The 19,955-nt window shown below is 34.3% G+C and overlaps 1 protein-coding gene across 1 annotated transcript in view; it reads right to left on the minus strand.

Annotated features, from left to right (window-relative positions):
* Positions 1–19,955, minus strand: part of LOC119605737 (putative uncharacterized protein DDB_G0277255) — a 220,936-nt gene that overhangs the window by 100,504 nt on the left and 100,477 nt on the right. Inside the window, exon 3 of the mRNA XM_037959014.1 lies at positions 6,661–6,920. Coding sequence (XP_037814942.1) covers positions 6,661–6,919 — 259 coding nt within the window. The 5' untranslated portion in view covers position 6,920. The remainder of the gene's footprint in view (positions 1–6,660; positions 6,921–19,955) is intronic.

A 19,955-nucleotide genomic window follows, 5' to 3' on the forward strand; every position in this document is an offset into this window, starting at 1 on the left:
ATGACAAACATCAACACATATCCTTCGAAGTAGCGCTTAAATGGTAGTGAAGTGAGATGGATAGCTCTCCAGGATCAAAGATCTCCAAAAAGCTAGATCGTACAAGATTTTGACTAAAGATCTCCTAAAGAAGGTGCAACACCTTCAAGAGAAAAGCAGCAACTAAAGTGTGTGAGCTTATAGATACATATATTCATGCTACATGTTTCATCTATTTTGATCTTCGTTGAGATAGATCGTGTGATCGTATCAAAACAGATCAATTATTACTATTAGACTATATCTGAGAAAGTTGCATTATTATGGATTTTACTGCAACAGAGCGTGATTGAGATCGTAATTCCTTTTGTATTCTATATTCCTAAGTTCATTTAGAACTAGGTAATTTGAGAAATTTGCCCGATTTCAACCGGAAAAGCCCACCCATTACTCTTAAACCAAATAGGTTTCATATGTGATAAAGGCTATCAGTTTATATGAGAAATTTTATAGAATCAACTTATTGATCATTAAGTATGGGATCGAGTATATCTATTTCGCTTGTTGAATACATTTAAGAATCTAAATTAGGTGTCTAGACTTATACAAGTCTTATGAACTTATCGAGGGGACTCTTTCGATAAAATCGTTATAGCTTATTGGTCAATTGATCGATATCATTGACAAACCTTCGAATCCTTCGATTTTTTTTAAACCCACATTTAAACAAATCGTATAGACTGTATCTTAATGCTTACCATCATATACCTTTAACACAAGTGCGTTCCAATAAACGACAACTAAACACATCGATATATATACTTCTGATGTTGTAGTTTTACTACATAGGTATTGAAAAAGTACTTGAGCATGTGGTCTCAAAACTCAAAGTATACACTACCTATAGACAACAAAAAAACAGAAATAATAGAAAATGTTTTTAAGGAAAAACAATTCCAAGCAACTCTTGCCGTTTTAAGTGCAAAAGGCGAACAGCATTTCTAGGGTTTTCTTCTTCATCACTTAAGTTTTGCTTTTATTTTCAATTTCTTTTCTAGTATATTTTCCTCTTGATAACTTTTTAAACTGATGTTATTTTTCAACAACAACAATAAGAAAAAGAAAAGAAAAACTTAAAAATTCATATGAAAAATATTAAAGACTTGAATAATGAATGAAAGACGTTGATTCATGGAATGACGTTGATGGTTTTTTTCTTCTTACAGTTTTCATTTTGTAAGTCAAAAAGAAAGAAAATGCCATGCAAAGGCGGACGGACTTAAAGCGCGTGTTGCAGATGCATGAAAGTGATATTTCTTGGAACTGAAAATCAAAGAATCAACAAACTGCAAAAACAAACAAATTAAGGAAAAAAGCTGGTTATAGAAATTGTTTAAAACTAAAGAAAATTGTGTTTTTTTCTTTAAATAACAGTTTGTTTTTCCATAAGATCCTTGGTTTTCTCCTATTTAAGGCTTTTGCAAATATAACTTAATCCCTTGGCCTTTTCTGTCTTCTGTTTTTGGGGTTTCTACTACTTATATCACTAAAGTAATTTTCATATTTTGTTTTTCTGTTTGTCTACCATTAAGATAAGAAAAAGCCCATACAAATCCATCTAACAATCCCCTATTGATTTAAACAAATACCTAAACGTAAAAGTTGTTCTTCCTTGCTCCATCATAATCATCAAAAACCTCATCATCAACTCATCTATCTGCCAACATATTATATGTTTTCGACTTCATAAAAAAATATCTAGTATAACTATTTTTTTCTAGGATTATTTCCATTTATACCCCCAAGGAGCTTTGGTTATTGCAACAACAACAATCTAGTAAAAGGCTTAATAGGCAAATACAAAAAGTCAAAGAATCAAAAAGTGAAATCCAATAAGTAAAATAGATTATGAAAATAACGATGGTTTCTTATCATGGATGAAAAACAGCCGCAGAAAGAGATCATCCTCCATATCTTACAGCGTTACGAATTATTTAATTGGAATTTGATGAAAAATACACCAACAGTAAAGGGTGTTTTTTCATATGGTATGATAACCAAATATCGGGTCAGTTGTGCGCTCCTTTACCAGTGCCTTAGGTAGGAATCAAACCCACGATCTCAGACTAGAACACTAACTATTAACCTACCGGAAGCCACACGAAGTTAAGTTAGGTAAAGTTATAGAGATAGTCAATCTTATGGACCTAAAATGGCTGATAACTCGACGCACTTTTTAGAATAACAATGTATTCCAGAAAAAAACCAACACGAGATGCGAACAAAAGAGTTTCTTCTACAAATATAGATATTCAACAGATCCGCCATGTCAGTATTAATTCTTGACAAAGCAGGACCAAAATTTCGAATGGATTATCATAACTGCTACAGTAGTAATTAAGTGGCAAATAGAAATCTCTTAGTATACTTACAGTGCCCTGTCAATACATTTACATTCAGACGTAAACACACACGCTAGGACCTCAATAAACCCCAACAACTTCGAACATCATAAAGTGCTTTGATGTCGAGAATTTGGTAATGATGACAATCGTAAAGATATATTTACAGCTTGAAAGATTTCCTCAGACTAATGTGTCAAAATTCCCTCCTTGTAGGCGAATTCATCCATTCTGTTATTGCTAAGTATGTCTGAATGATATAAAATCCAGAGGAGCTCCATATTCGAATAGTTCGTTATTTTGTCCCAGAACGATACTCGCGTACCATCAAGAATAAAATGCGTTTAAATATCAGATAGAGAATTAATGGACTTGCTACCATTTTGATGTTATTGCAATCCGGGGGGAAAAGAGGTTCTACCAATACCTCTAGTCGGCCGGGACTATAAACTGGTAGTGTCAAATGTATCCTCGGCTTATCCTTGGAATGATTTGACCTAAGGTCGAAGCAGGCCGCCTTATAAACTGGTACCAACAAGTACAAGGAACCAGTAGTCCACAGGTTCTTCCAATACCTCTAGTCTGTAGGGACCGTAAACTGGTAGTGTAAAATGTGTCCTCGGTCTTTTCTTGGAAGGATTTGACCAAAGGTCGAAGCAGGCCGCCTTATAAACTGGTACCAACAAGTACAAGGAACCAGTAGTCCACAGGTTCTACCAATACCTCTAGTCTGCCGGGGCAGCTTTATAAACTGCTACCAACAAGTACAAGGGACCAATAGTCCACAGGTTCTACCAATACCTCTAGTCTGTCGGGACTGTAAACTGGTAGTGTCAAATGTATCCTCGGTCTTTTCCTTGGAATGATTTGACCTTTATATATTGGTACCAACAAGTACAAGGAACCAGTAGTCCACAGGTTCTACCAATACTTCTAGTCTGTCGGGACTGTTAACTGGTAGTGTCAAATGTATCCTCGGTCTTTTCCTTGGAATGATTTGAACTAAGGTCGAAGCAGGCCGCCTTATAAACTGGTAGCAACAAGTACAGGGAACCAGTAGTCCACAGGTTCTACCAATACCTCTAGTCTGTTGGGACTGTAAACTGGTAGTGTCAAATGTATCCTCGGCTTTTCCTTGGAATGATTTGACCAAAGGTTGAAGCAGGCAGCTTTATATATTAGTACCAACAAGTACAAGGAACCAGTAGCCCACAGGTTCTAACAATAGCTCTAGTCTGCCGGGACTGTAAACTAGTAGTGTCAAATGTATCCTCGGTCTTTCCTTGGAAGGATTTGACCTAGGGTCGAAGCCTTATAAACTGGTACCAACAAGTACAAGGAACCAGTAGTCCACAGGTTCTACCAATACCTCTAGTCTGCCGGGGCAGCTTTATAAACTGCTACCAACAAGTACAAGGGACCAATAGTCCACAGGTTCTACCAATACCTCTAGTCTGTCGGGACTGTAAACTGGTAGTGTCAAATGTATCCTCGGTCTTTTCCTTGGAATGATTTGACCTTTATATATTGGTACCAACAAGTACAAGGAACCAGTAGTCCACAGGTTCTACCAATACTTCTAGTCTGTCGGGACTGTTAACTGGTAGTGTCAAATGTATCCTCGGTCTTTTCCTTGGAATGATTTGAACTAAGGTCGAAGCAGGCCGCCTTATAAACTGGTAGCAACAAGTACAGGGAACCAGTAGTCCACAGGTTCTACCAATACCTCTAGTCTGTTGGGACTGTAAACTGGTAGTGTCAAATGTATCCTCGGCTTTTCCTTGGAATGATTTGACCAAAGGTTGAAGCAGGCAGCTTTATATATTAGTACCAACAAGTACAAGGAACCAGTAGCCCACAGGTTCTAACAATAGCTCTAGTCTGCCGGGACTGTAAACTGGTAGTGTCAAATGTATCCTCGGTCTTTCCTTGGAAGGATTTGACCTAGGGTCGAAGCCTTATAAACTGGTACCAACAAGTACAAGGAACCAGTAGTCCACAGGTTCTACCAATACCTCTAGTCTGCCGGGGCAGCTTTATAAACTGCTACCAACATGTACAAGGGACCAATAGTCCACAGGTTCTACCAATACCTCTAGTCTGTCGGGACTGTAAACTGGTAGTGTCAAATGTATCCTCGGTCTTTTCCTTGGAATGATTTGACCTTTATATATTGGTACCAACAAGTACAAGGAACCAGTAGTCCACAGGTTCTACCAATACTTCTAGTCTGTCGGGACTGTTAACTGGTAGTGTCAAATGTATCCTCGGTCTTTTCCTTGGAATGATTTGAACTAAGGTCGAAGCAGGCCGCCTTATAAACTGGTAGCAACAAGTACAGGGAACCAGTAGTCTACAGGTTCTACCAATACCTCTAGTCTGTTGGGACTGTAAACTGGTAGTGTCAAATGTATCCTCGGCTTTTCCTTGGAATGATTTGACCAAAGGTTGAAGCAGGCAGCTTTATATATTAGTACCAACAAGTACAAGGAACCAGTAGCCCACAGGTTCTAACAATAGCTTTAGTCTGCCGGGACTGTAAACTGGTAGTGTCAAATGTATCCTCGGTCTTTCCTTGGAAGGATTTGACCTAGGGTCGAAGCAGGTCGAAGCCTTATAAACTGGTACCAACAAGTACAAGGAACCAGTAGCTCATAGGGCTAAGTTTCGGATTTTGTCTTGTCCGGTTATTGGAGAGGTCCCATGGAAGTGCACGTGGAGGCTGTGGATTAAACCCAAACTAGCGGGAATAGATTGTTGATTAAAAGTCTAACGCGCGGTAAAGTCTATAATTCGGGATAAGTTCGGTGTTGTTGCCGAGACAACAGATACACCGCAGAGGAGTGACTGTAGGACTAAGCGTTGGAAATGAATTGGTATATGAACGAGATGAATGTAGGGGTATCCGGGCCTCAACCATCCGTAAACCTATAGTGATTGTGTCTGATGTTTTTCTCAATGAGTGTGTCGGATGATTGAAAAGTGTGCTGATACCAAGTGATACCATTGAGTTTACCTTCCTTGCCCGCGTAGGTTCAGGGTTTACTCCGTTCATACCAGATTTACAGCAGTGTGTTTTCTATGAGTAAGAACAAGTTTTCGGTTTATTTGATGGATTCGTATTTTACGTGCCGTTAGGTGCTTTTGTAGAATCAACAGAGGCCATCCTATCTGCGTGGTTATAAACTGTTGCGTTTTTGCATCTCGGAAGTTACGCAACTGGAAAGTAATGGTCAAAAAATAGATAGCTCGAGTATTTGAGCAAAGTGTATGTACAAAAATACCCACCGACATCTATAAAACATAAAGGGGATGTGGTGAGTCGTCTAATAAGATCACCCTGAGATTTTAAAAGTACTACCGTTATATAAGGCCAACACGGCAGGGGTTCATGTAAAGCACTTCGACTTATGCCATTCTTTTGAATAAAATTTCAGACTAAATGACGCTACATAGATCATTTAGTCTGAAACACACCTTTATGGACTTAAATTCATTAGTATAGATTTCGATCGTGTTGTCCTCTTAAAGAAATCATTATTTGGAGAGTAATGAATGGCAGAAAGCTACTACTGTCCTGGTGAACTATTAATGATCGATGTGAAGGGATTTAATATTCGGAATTTTCAGGTGGTTGTTTAGACAGAAATCGTATGTGAAATCGAAATTATCAAACAATTTATATGATGATCCAACAGGCATCATCATTAGGATGGAATTTATTACATATAGTCCCATATCGGTATGTATTCCTCATTTTCACTTTTTAAACTTATTTAATAAATTTTTTTCTTTATTGTTGCTATATTTTATACAAAAAATTTCTTAAGAAGTTACTTACAAGTAACCACTTGTAAAAACTATAAAAAAAACTTAAAAACTTCTTACTTTAAAGGAAATTTTATACTTTAGGCACAATAAATTTAAACTTAAATTGATTTTCCCCATTCCCCATTCAGCAACAAAATCATAAAATGAATTTGAGAAAAGGTCAAAGTTTTGTAAAACTTCAAGTGATCACTTGAAATCACAAAGAAAGCAATAACAAGAAAAAAAACTCACAAAGTCCTTGAAAGTTACTGACACTTTTCTCTCTTTAGTTTGCATATATGAAAAATGCCTTTTGGAATAAGAAAAAAAACCTACAGGTACTAACACTTCAAATAACTTGGTAAAACAACAAAGTGTATTGAAAAAAGTCCCTTAAGTGGAAAAATATGAAGAGTAGAAAAAAATCTAAGAAAATTTATTAAGTTTAAGTTCTCTACTGGGCACTCACCTGTATTGGGTGGTGTGGCAGTTGGTGCAAAACCAGCACCCGCACCGCCACCTACACTCTCTGCCTGTGATGAAGATGAGGGTTGAGCCGCCAGCGGCGTAGAAGACATAATATTATGATGTGATGATGAGTGTACACTGCCCATTAGGTCGGAGTTATTAATGCTGGGCTCTGGCAAAGAAAGCGGTCCCGAAACATTAACCTCCATATCTAAGGGAGGGGAATTTTCCCTTACACAAGACATTAAACCGCCAGACATGCTGAAAATGAATAAGAAAAAATGGAAATGAAAATAAATATGATTATTTATTATTACAGAAAAGTTAACAAACTATTAAAACCTATTTCCTGAGTTTCGTACTCAAGTTGGCTACAAAATCCTTTTGTTAAATCGACACTGTTATACCCTTCTTCCTCCCTTATAGAATAAAAATTATATTAGAATGCTTGTATTAACTTCTATTTAACCCTACAACTACTTAGTATAAGGCAATAATGTTATTATTGCAACTAAACTAAAAAAATCCTCTCTCATTCCTATTACTTAGTTAAATCATCATAAGCAGTTTAAATATGACCTACTTTGTATGTCATACGTTTACTAATGGAGAAAGGGAACAACATGGTTAGTGCAAGCAAGTTATAGAGACATCATTGCCTTGGCACTCCCAGCCAAGTAAGGAAGGCCAAGTTAGTAAATATTACAATTCATACAAACATGTATGTTTGCTCACACACACACACAACTATTTCTCATATCATCATGCTGCAAAATGCTATAAAAAAACGTATAAATGTTGTAAAAAATTGTCATCTTTTAGTATGCGAAATGACAGGAAATAAATAAACCGGAAATTGTATTTGAAATTATAATGTTTCTTTATGATTCTATCGTTTATGCATTTCATGTTGTTGTTGTTATTTAGTTATTTTTATGATGCTGTGAATTGGAAAAAACTATAACTATGATTAAAATAATTTCTTATATAGTGAGGCCCTATTATTAACACTTGAATGGAGTTAACTATTTTTATACTCTACACTAATAAAGTGAGGAGCCTATTAAGAATTTTTGCGGAATTTGCAACAATGTTAAACAACTAAGAATAACTAAAATCACTTCTGATTCCTTTTAACAATGTCCGTCGCTCTGTGCTGTAAACTTTGCAGTCAAACCTTATTAAAATCGATCTATGATTTCATTTAGCCCTTTTTGAATATAATTCTAAGAGACATATGGTTTAACTATCAAAGTAATGCAGCAAACTAAATAGTTAACTTCCCATAAAGACGCATCCGAAGAAGCTAGAACTTGAGAAAGTAGTAAGTAACAACTTGCATTCCGAAATGGTGGTGAAAATGGATAGTTTTACTACTTGAATGCAAAGAGTAAGACGACCACACATAAGTCCCGAAACGATGTAGCTCTAACTGTAAAGGCAATGAACTAGTCCGAACAGGCGCTTCATTGGAATGAGGACGTTGACAGCATCTCTAGAAGATATACTTCGTATTTCTGAACGAAAAAAGAGCTTTCGAATTGCAATATGCTTAAAATCGAGTTACACAGTAAACCCCTTGATACATCTTTTGGGAATTGTAAGTTACGGATTCAAAATTAACTTTATCGTCAGGATCAGGTCAGACTCAGATCAAACGAGGTTTATATGCTCTAGGACAAATATGTTGATAAGCTGCCGAAGAGAAGTTAATATCTGAACACGTGTCATGGTATTTAGCCTCTCTTTCAACGAAGACTGTGGAAGCTATCATAACGAAGAGCAAGTAGAGGAAATATCTCACGCGATTACCAGGCATTCATTATTAATAGAGAAAGTCATTAATAGAGAATAACTTCTTAACTTTAGGCATACACGAACTATATGGGATAAATCTTAGGCATATCCTAAACTTTATTAAGGAATCTGTTTGGTTTTGCCATGGAAACAAAGATTAGGATATAACAACAATCCATAATCTCTATATAAAAAAAGGAGATAAGAACAATCCACACCTATCTGGATACCACAACGGGATTAAACAAAAATTGACCAATTAAGGTGTTTCAAAGAGTATGAACTTAACCTAAAAGCTATATCAAGTTCAAGGTGTTTCAAAGAGTTTGAACCTAACCTAAAAGCTATATCAAGTTAAATTCTGCTTAATTGACTCTTCTATTCAGAGAGTCAGGCGCATTATGACATCATCACATTTACCGATTGTTCTTCGAAATAACGCGATCATAGTCTAAGTCTAAGGTTAAAAAACAGTTACAGTCAGGAACATTATCTCCGATAGGCTTGATCTCCATTAGAACTTTTCTTTGATTAATCAAGTTCAATTCAGCTAAAGCGAGTCTTATGCTCAGAGGGTCATGCGCACTGAGACATGATCTCATTTACCGATTGTTGATCAAAGTAACACGATCATGTTCTTCAAAGTAATAAAATAACTAAGGGTTCAAAAATTGTTAAGGTTACATCAGGGACATTGCAATGCAGAAGCTGTAGATCAACATGTTTTTTAAAAGCATTCATTTTGATCTTGGCTATCTCAATTATACCTCATTCAAGTTTCTAAGAAGTTAGTTTGGCAAGCTACACATGTTTGTAACCACAGACTCCAGACATACTAATTCCAAATAATTAATTTAACATTTTATAGAAGATATCATAAAGTCCACAAATGTTTTGACTGCTACAAACGTGTCAGAGCTCAAATAGCAGTAATTACCAAAATATATGCTCTAATTTAATTATTAATCTTGCAGTGGATTTAAATGTATTTTGTCTCATATATCAGCTTACTCTGTTTTTAAGCTATTTATTCATATACTCTATAAACAAAAGAATGTGTTGATTAATTTATGGCCGCATTTAATCAATCTCTACAACCAACAGAAAACAAATGAATTGTCACTCTTCTTCATCAGCCGGCTAATTTATATGCAGAATAAATGTCAGGTATTGGTAAATTTATACCGTAGATAGATACTCCTATGTTGGTAGAAATAAATGAAGCTGAAAAAACCCGGTAGAGCATGGTACGACTTCTTCTTGATGACACAAAACGTTGATGAACTGAGTGCCCCCGAATAGGTAAATGTTGTAAGTACGTGTTAAAAAAGATTGCCATAAGAGAGATGTTGTTGAACGAACGAACGAACGAACGAAGAACGAACGAAGAAAACGAACGAACGAACGAACGAACGAACGAACGAACGAACAAAGAACGAAACGAACGAACGAACGAACGAAACGAACGAACGAACGAACGAACGAAACGAACGAAACGAACGAACAACGAACGAACGAACGAACGAAAAGAACGAACGAACGAACGAACGAACGAAGAACGACGAACGAAGACGAACGAACGAACGAAACGAACGAACGAAGAAAGAACGAACGAACGAACGAACGAACGAACGAACGAAAACGAACGAACGAACGAACGAACGAAGAACGAACGAACGAAGAAAGAAGAACGAACGAACGAAACGAACGAACGAACGAACGAACGAACGAACGAACGAACGAAACGAACGAACGAAGAACGAACGAACGAAGAACGAACGAACGAACGAACGAACGAACGAACGAACGAACGAACGAACGAACTAGAACGAACGAACGAACGAACGAACGAACTAACTAACTAACTAACTACTAACTAACTAACTAACTAACTAACTAACTAACTAACTAACTAACTAACTAACTAACTAACTACTAACTAACTAACTAACTAACTAACTAACTAACTAACTAACTACTAACTAACTAACTAACTAACTAACTAACTAACTAACTAACTAACTAACTAACTAACTAACTAACTAACTAACTAACTAACTAACTAACTAACTAACTAACTAACTAACTAACTAACTAACTAACTAACTAACTAACTAACTACTAACTAACTAACTAACTAACTAACTAACTAACTAACTAACTAACTAACTAACTAACTAACTAACTAACTAACTAACTAACTAACTAACTAACTAACTAACTAACCAACTAACTAACTAACTAAGAGAGGACGAAGTTTCTTAATGGTGGCAGTAGGGTATCCAACTCTATTGATTCACTGTAGCAGTGTCGCAGCGTGGGGTGTATTTCATAGTTCTATCCAGTGTGTTCCTCTTAAATTATATGTTTGTTAAACAAATGACTTTCAGCAAGAACACACCCATTTGTGGTCGAATGGCCTGTGGACCGCACAACGCATTACAGTGAGAATTCATGCTTCTACCGCACCGTTCGTATGTGGAACAAACTTCCTGCAGAACTATTCCCTGCCAATTTTGATGTAAGAAGATTTAAGTCAAATGTCCACAAACACTACTCCTTCTATACCCCCTTCCACAACCTATTTACCTAGTTCTAACACAATGCACTGCATAAGTAGGGGTCATCATTAACTAACAAAATTTGAAATTTGAAGACTAGTAGCTAAAGTTTTCACTAGTTACTTTAGCTACTGTTCTTCAAATAAAAAGGTTACAATTGTTTTAAAACTGCAGGGATATTCCCTGCAGTTTTCCATTCATGTATGGAATAATGTATATATGTATGTGTTTTGTATCTGTATTTATTTATATGTATATTTTTTATTCCAGCAATAGATTTAATACTTCAACTTTAATACTTCAACTCAGCACGAAAGATTTATGGATGCGTAAAAGATTTATTGTTTTTAAACTAATAGCTAGGAGACGATACTTTTTTCCTTAAAATTTTACGTTTCAAAAAAAATCCAAAAATTTGAATGTGTGAAATTTGAATATTGAAATATTTAGAAAAATTTCATCGTATGCAATTGATTGATTAGAACAAATTTGTTAAGAGACAGTTTTGTCAGTTTGGAAAAGAAATTATATAGAATTTTATGAGTAAAAGAATAAATAATAAATTAATTTAAAAATTTTTCATTTAGGGAACTTAAAAAACTCCTAAAGAGTAGCTACATAAATTATTGCCGTGACTGGTGCTTTGGTTATGGTTTTTGTATCAAGATTTAAGAAGATTGTTTCCATATTAAACTCCGGTTGAACACATCTGTTATACAATATTATACTGCATTATCGCCAAATCCATATGTTACAAATCTTAAGCTGTTATAACAACTACATTTAAGCAGTTACCACAGCAACTTCATTAAAATTAATCCCATTTTACCTTCAGCAATAATACTCTTCCCTTCCTAGTGGCAATTAGTTTAATGTGGTAGTAGTTATAACTACTCTTGTAATAAGTACTTTTAATTTTACTTCTTAACATAAATACTTCCTTAAGACTTTAATCATCATCACTTGAATCCCCTCCCTTATTCATACTGCATCTCGGAGGCTAAATGAAATTATACATTTTGTTTCAAATTAACTCTAATTCATACACACTTTTACTTTCAATTTCAACAAATTGCTGTTAGTTGCTTCATTCCCCATTTGTGGCAGCAACAATAAAATTGAAGCATTTAGTTTAGAGCCACCCCACCCTTTTAATGTTTTTGTGTTTTGGAGTCGGGAAACTGAAAAAAAATCATGAAAGAAAACTTTATGCTTGATTCCATTTATCGTTTGAATTTCATTGTTTCAAAGAAACATTTGTAGATAATGGAAACAAGTAAAGGCTTAAACGACTTTCTATGACCCTACACCAACGATTTTTTAAAGTGCCCTATATATAAGATTTGCACATTTACAAGATTTTTATACATATTTATGACCGATTCTTACATCTCTTTATAAGTAAAGGATTCTGAACCGTTTGGAACCAAAAGTTTTGGTTGTTACAAACATCATCACAAATTCATATGTATATGCACAATATCCTCCTCCATTCACTATTGTAGGGTGCTACAATTAGCATAAACTTAAAAAAATATATATGTTTCTCAAAAATGAATTGAGGCATAAAGATCTAGAGGAACAATTGCTGCTGCCTAAGCCTTTTATAATTAAATAAAACTGTTTATAATTCGTTGTTCATGATGTTTCATTCAATTTCAGAGGGATACAGACTTAATAGAGGAATTATTATAAAGACTGTTGTACTACTACTATGTTGTTTAATAGTGCTAATGATGAAATGAATTGAAATTGTTGGGTTTGATAGGGAGCTCTGGCTATAAGTATGATATATGGGTTGTTATGATGCATTTGATGTAATGTGAATGTGTTGTAGTAAACATTTTAGTTGCAGTTGTTTAAATACAAAAATTACAACTTATATTAAGTTTAGTATATAAGTGGCGGAATTGCTAAGTGATTAAAAATAGTTTTTTAGGGTAAACATGAAATTTAGAGACTACACAGTACTTATTGGAACCAAGGTTAAATCCATAACAAATTTCGGATAAATGGGCTTAAGGCAGATGTTTGCGAGAATGAAGAGAGACTAAGAATTGGTTAAGAGTTTTACCCCCTGAAAAGTATTGTAACAAATCGGAAAGAGAATTTTGAAAATGCTGTAGATTTAAATACTAGTTTATCTGGAAGTAAACAGATTTCATTTCTAGTTTAGATTAGTTCTGTTCTAGTTCTGTTCTAGTTCTGTTCTAGTTCTGTTCTAGTTCTGTTCTAGTTCTGTTCTAGTTCTGTTCTAGTTCTGTTCTAGTTCTGTTCTAGTTCTGTTCTAGTTCTGTTCTAGTTCTGTTCTAGTTCTGTTCTAGTTCTGTTCTAGTTCTAGTTCTGTTCTAGTTCTGTTCTAGTCCTAGTTCTGTTCTAGTTCTGTTCTAGTTCTGTTCTAGTTCTGTTCTAGTTCTGTTCTAGTTCTGTTCTAGTTCTGTTCTAGTTCTGTTCTAGTTATGTTCTAGTTATGTTCTAGTTCTGTTCTAGTTCTGTTCTAGTTCTGTTCTAGTTCTGTTCTAGTTCTGTTCTAGTTCTGTTCTAGTTCTGTTCTAGTTCTGTTCTAGTTCTAGTTCAGTTCTAGTTCAGTTCTGTTCTAGTTCTGTTCTAGTTCTAGTTCAGTTCTAGTTCTGTTCTAGTTCTGTTCTAGTTCTGTTCTAGTTCTGTTCTAGTTCTGTTCTAGTTCTGTTCTAGTTCTGTTCTAGTTCTGTTCTAGTTCTGTTCTAGTTCTGTTCTAGTTCTGTTCTAGTTCTGTTCTAGTTCTGTTCTAGTTCTGTTCTAGTTCTGTTCTAGTTCTGTTCTAGTTCTGTTCTAGTTCTGTTCTAGTTCTGTTCTAGTTCTGTTCTAGTTCTGTTCTAGTTCTGTTCTAGTTCTGTTCTAGTTCTGTTCTAGTTCTGTTCTAGTTCTGTTCTAGTTCTGTTCTAGTTCTGTTCTAGTTCTGTTCTAGTTCTGTTCTAGTTCTGTTCTAGTTCTGTTCTAGTTCTGTTCTAGTTCTGTTCTAGTTCTGTTCTAGTTCTAGTTCTGTTCTAGTTCTGTTCTAGTTCTGTTCTAGTTCTGTTCTAGTTCTGTTCTAGTTCTGTTCTAGTTCTGTTCTAGTTCTGTTCTAGTTCTGTTCTAGTTCTGTTCTAGTTCTGTTCTAGTTCTGTTCTAGTTCTGTTCTAGTTCTGTTCTAGTTCTGTTCTAGTTCTGTTCTAGTTCTGTTCTAGTTCTGTTCTAGTGTTCTGTTCTAGTTCTGTTCTCTTCTAGTTCTGTTCTAGTTCTGTTCTATTGCTGTTCTAGTTCTCTTCTAGTTCAATTCCTGTCCATTTCTGGTTCTAAACTAGAGTGAAACAAACTGACACTTATTTATCTTTAGAATTGGGAACTTTTAACCCAGAATTAAAGTAAATTTTTAGAACCGATAATTGGAAAAAGAGGTAAAGATCAAAATTATTTTAGAATTATTCATTATAAATTACTGCTGATATTTGTGACAACTTTTTACAAACCATTTTTAAGCTCAGTCTAGATAGTTTGATAGACAATTCACATACTAACTATTCGTTCTGTCATCTGACTGACAAGCGCTCACTTTGAACACCTTCGGTAACTTAACAAACCGATCACGTAGCACAAATTTGTGGCACATGGACTTTACAGACTGATTGTTGATTGCATTCAGCACGGACTGGGGGTATGAATGGAGTATAAGTTTTGAATAGATGTTGTGTTGCAGCACACATTTAACGCCTGGAGTCATTTTGATTATGTTGTTGTACAAAATGTATAAATTGTCTGTCCATCGCTGAGCGTGTATGTTTTGTGAACTTTTTAATATGTATTTCTTAGGGATCTTTTTTCCACAAGTTTTTATTGCAATTTTGTTTCTTTGTGTGTATTTTGTTAAGTTCGTGATTGTAAATTTTGTGGCAAGCTGCAGTGCGTACAAAAGTTATTTTGGAAATTTTGTAGTTTCTTACAACATTGTTTCTTGATTTCGTTTTTTTTTTTTTTTTTTTTTTTTTTTGTTTTAAGCAATTTTAGTAGATTTCATCAATGGTTTCCGTTTTATTTTTAAATAACTAATAAACTTGTTATTAGTTGATTTTAGCAATAAGTTCTGAAACGGCCTGAGGGTGTAAGTAGAATAATCGACATCTTGAGAAATAGTTTAAAAATTACAAAATAGTTTTATATGTAGTTTGGGGGAAATATTAATGCAGTTGTTAATTAAATGAATTATTCAAGTGTTTATTACATATTAGGTGAGAAAAGTTTGGGTATGTTTTGTTAAAAGAAAACAAAATCTTAACATACTTTAAGGGTTTATAAAAATTATGCTTGTTTTTGAGATTATGAACACAATAGAGCAGTGATGGGCGATAAGAATTTTGATTACAACTTAAGCTTTTATTTACCGAAAAAGTATTTTCACATTGATGAAATATTTCACAAATTAAACGATTCTATACCAAACTATAAACTTACATTTCATTGTATTTTTACAATATTTAAAAGTGTTTCTATACAACAAATATTTAAGGTTTTTTCTGAAATATTTGACCAATGTGAATCTACCTTTACTTAATTTGATTTTCCCCCAAATTCTAATCGCATGTTATTTTGTTTGCGATTTCTTTTATTGTTACAACATTATTTCCATTTTTATTCTTTTATCATAAAAATGATTAATTACTTTAATTTTACTGTTTAGATTTCCTTGAAATTGTTTAAGTCCTTTTTTTCCCTTCCACCGAATGTGGGTGCGTGAGCTCAAGGATATATAAAGTATGCCATCAGAGAATTTTTGTGTGTGTTTTTGGTATTCAGAATTGTAAATAAATCATTTAAAATTTATGTTCTCTACGTCTTACTTAGATTGTGGTTTTGACTTATTTTGGGAGGGGGTGTGATATTCTCATCATCTTAGACTGAATAAAAACACAAAAATTGTAATTTAAGTTTGTGGACTTTGGTTGCTTTATGTTTGCAAACCCTAAGGGTGTTTTATTAACAACAAAAACTAATAGAAAAAAACAATTAACTCATCATTTTGCACACTTTTGTTTAAATAATCTTTTTATACATGTAGAGATTAAAAGTTTAAACCTTAATTTCAAAATTTATTTACTTGGAAAATTGGTTTTTAAATTAAATTAGTCTGAATATGTTTGTGGTTAGTTTAAATGTTTAAAAGTTAATCCGCATTAAGTGATTAAATTTATTAATATATATTTTAGACTATTTGTATTAAACAAATTTTCCAAAAAATTCACAAATGTTCCAAAGCAATTTTAGAATTTAGACAATTTTCTAAAATTTGTACCCATTTTAGTTAATTTTTGGTTCAGTTCAAGCTAAGTTCTAGTTCTGTTCTAGTTCTGTTCTAGTTCTGTTCTAGTTCTGTTCTAGTTCTGTTCTAGTTCTGTTCTAGTTCTGTTCTAGATCTGTTCTAGTTCTGTTCTAGTTCTGTTCTAGTTCTGTTCTAGTTCTGTTCTAGTTCTGTTCTAGTTCTGTTCTAGTTCTGTTCTAGTTCTGTTCTAGTTCTGTTCTAGTTCTGTTCTAGTTCTGTTCTAGTTCTGTTCTAGTTCTGTTCTAGTTCTGTTCTAGTTCTGTTCTAGTTCTGTTCTAGTTCTGTTCTAGTTCTGTTCTAGTTCTGTTCTAGTTCTGTTCTAGTTCTGTTCTAGTTCTGTTCTAGTTCTGTTCTAGTTCTGTTCTCGTTCTGTTCTAGTTCTGTTCTAGTTCTGTTCTAGTTCTGTTCTAGTTCTGTTCTAGTTCTGTTCTAGTTCTGTTCTAGTTCTGTTCTAGTTCTGTTCTAGTTCTGTTCTAGTTCTGTTCTAGTTCTGTTCTAGTTCTGTTCTAGTTCTGTTCCAGTTCTGTTCCAGTTCTGTTCTAGTTCTGTTCTAGTTCTGTTCTAGTTTTGTTCTAGTTCTGTTCTAGTTCTGCTCTAGTTCTGTTCTAGTTCTGTTCTAGTTCTGTTTTAGTTCTGTTCTAGTTCTCTTCTAGTTCTCTTCTAGTTCTGTTCTAGTTCTGTTCTAGTTCTGTTCTAGTTCTGTTCTAGTTCTGTTCTAGTTCTGTTCTAGTTCTGTTCTAGTTCTGTTCTAGTTCTGTTCTAGTTCTGTTCTAGTTCTGTTCTAGTTCTGTTCTAGTTCTGTTCTAGTTCTGTTCTAGTTCTGTTCTAGTTCTGTTCTAGTTCTGTTCTAGTTCTGTTCTAGTTCTGTTCTAGTTCTGTTATAGTCTGTTCTAGTTCTGTTTCTAGTTCTGTTCTAGTTCTGTTCTAGTCTTAGTTCTGTTTCTAGTTCTGTTCTAGTTCTGTTCTAGTTCTGTTCTAGTTCTGTCTAGTTCTGTTCTAGTTCTGTTCTAGTTCTGTTCTAGTTCTGTTCTATTCTAGTTCTAGTTCTATTCTAGTTCTATTCTAGTTCTATTCTAGTTCTAGTTCTGTTCTAGTTCTGTTCTAGTTCTGTTCAAGTTCTGTTCTAGTTCTGTTCTAGTTCTGTTCTAGTTCTGTTCTAGTTCTGTTCTAGTTCTGTTCTAGTTCTGTTCTAGTTCTGTTCTAGTTCTGTTCTAGTTCTGTTCTGTTCTAGTTCTGTTCTAGTTCTGTTCTAGTTCTGTTCTAGTTCTGTTCTAGTTCTGTTCTAGTTCTGTTCTAGTTCTGTTCTAGTTCTGTTCTAGTTCTGTTCTAGTTCTGTTCTAGTTCTGTTCTAGTTCTGTTCTAGTTCTGTTCTAGTTCTGTTCTAGTTCTGTTCTAGTTCTGTTCTAGTTCTGCTCTAGTTCTGTTCTAGTTCTGTTCTAGTTCTGTTCTAGTTCTGTTCTAGTTCTGTTCTAGTTCTGTTCTAGTTCTGTTCTAGTTCTGTTCTAGTTCTGTTCTAGTTCTGTTCTAGTTCTGTTCTAGTTCTGTTCTAGTTCTGTTCTAGTTCTGTTCTAGTTCTGTTCTAGTTCTGTTCTAGTTCTGTTCTAGTTCTGTTCTAGTTCTGTTCTAGTTCTGTTCTAGTTCTGTTCTAGTTCTGTTCTAGTTCTGTTCTAGTTCTGTCTAGTTCTGTTCTAGTTCTGTTCTAGTCTTGTTTCTGTTCTAGTTCTGTTCTAGTTCTGTTCTAGTTCTGTTCTAGTTCTGTTCTAGTTCTGTTCTAGTTCTGTTCTAGTTCTGTTCTAGTTCTGTTCTAGTTCTGTTCTAGTTCTGTTCTAGTTCTGTTCTAGTTCTGTTCTAGTTCTGTTCTAGTTCTGTTCTAGTTCTGTTCTAGTTCTGTTCTAGTTCTGTTCTAGTTCTGTTCTAGTTCTGTTCTAGTTCTGTTCTAGTTCTGTTCTAGTTCTGTTCTAGTTCTGTTCTAGTTCTGTTCTAGTTCTGTTCTAGTTCTGTTCTAGTTCTGTTCTAGTTCTGCTCTAGTTCTGTTCTAGTTCTGTTCTAGTTCTGTTCTAGTTCTGTTCTAGTTCTGTTCTAGTTCTGTTCTAGTTCTGTTCTAGTTCTGTTCTAGTTCTGTTCTAGTTCTGTTCTAGTTCTGTTCTAGTTCTGTTCTAGTTCTGTTCTAGTTCTGTTCTAGTTCTGTTCTAGTTCTGTTCTAGTTCTGTTCTAGTTGTAATTCTGTTCTAGTTCTGTTCTGTTCTAGTTCTGTTCTAGTTCTGTTCTAGTTCTGTTCTAGTTCTGTTCTAGTTCTGTTCTAGTTCTGTTCTAGTTCTGTTCTAGTTCTGTTCTAGTTCTGTTCTAGTTCTGTTCTAGTTCTGTTCTAGTTCTGTTCTAGTTCTGTTCTAGTTCTGTTCTAGTTCTGTTCTAGTTCTGTTCTAGTTCTGTTCTAGTTCTGTTCTAGTTCTGTTCTAGTTCTGTTCTAGTTCTGTTCTAGTTCTGTTCTAGTTCTGCTCTAGTTCTGTTCTAGTTTTGTTCTAGTTCTGTTCTAGTTCTGCTCTAGTTCTGTTCTAGTTCTGTTCTAGTTCTGTTCTAGTTCTGTTCTAGTTCTGTTCTAGTTCTGTTCTAGTTCTGTTCTAGTTCTGTTCTAGTTCTGTTCTAGTTCTGTTCTAGTTCTGTTCTAGTTCTGTTCTATTCTGTTCTAGTTCTGTTCTAGTTCTGTTCTAGTTCTGTTCTAGTTCTGTTCTCGTTCTGTTCTCGTTCTGTTCTCGTTGTTCTCGTTCTGTTCTAGTTCTGTTATAGAAAAAATGCTCAAATTAATAAACGCGATTTAATTCTTCTATATTTAAAACGTGTTTTAAAATTCTTAATTTATCGATTTTTCCAGCTATTAAATAAAACCTTAATATGTATAAGAATAGATTCGTTTAAAAATTTAAAAGTGTGCAAAAATTAAGATAAAAAATTATAAAAACTTCTAGACCTAAAAATAAATAAATAATCTTCTTTAAAAATGACAAAAGACCACAGACAACAAACTGTATGGAAATATGTATGTATTTTGATGAACACAGACTTGGCAAATTTCCATGCACTGAACCGTTTACATCAAACCATTTAATATTGGAGCTATTCAAAAAAAACACCTACGATGACACGTGTAAAACTTGTAGTATAATGGTACAAAAAAAGGTATAAATGAACTTTTATAATTTTTATTCATAGAATTCAATCAATATTGAACAGCAGCATCCAATAATTGTTTTTAGCTACTTTTTTGTTTAAGCACATGCCAGAAAAAAAAAACATTTAATAAAATTGTTTACTTGCTACTGCTCTTGAATTTGGGGGATGGGTTGGGGATTTAGATTTGTTAGGTTTCAATAAATGTATAAATTTAACAAAAAGTTCATTTCATTTAGTCACCCCAACCATCCATCCATTCATGTAACCATTTGTGTCATCATAATTTCTATTGGTTTGTTAGAGAGATGATGGATTTGAAATGTTGTATAAAATTTCAATGAAAGTGACAATGACAGTGACAGTGACAGTGACACTTGTACGAATTACAAGGAAATAAAATATTTCATGATGATAATAATGATGTTGGGGCAATTGTTG

This window comes from Lucilia sericata, unplaced genomic scaffold (genome assembly GCF_015586225.1).
Source record: "Lucilia sericata isolate MDLA Ls3-8-SP2 unplaced genomic scaffold, ASM1558622v1 Contig000514F_arrow, whole genome shotgun sequence".
Taxonomy (NCBI): domain Eukaryota; kingdom Metazoa; phylum Arthropoda; class Insecta; order Diptera; family Calliphoridae; genus Lucilia; species Lucilia sericata.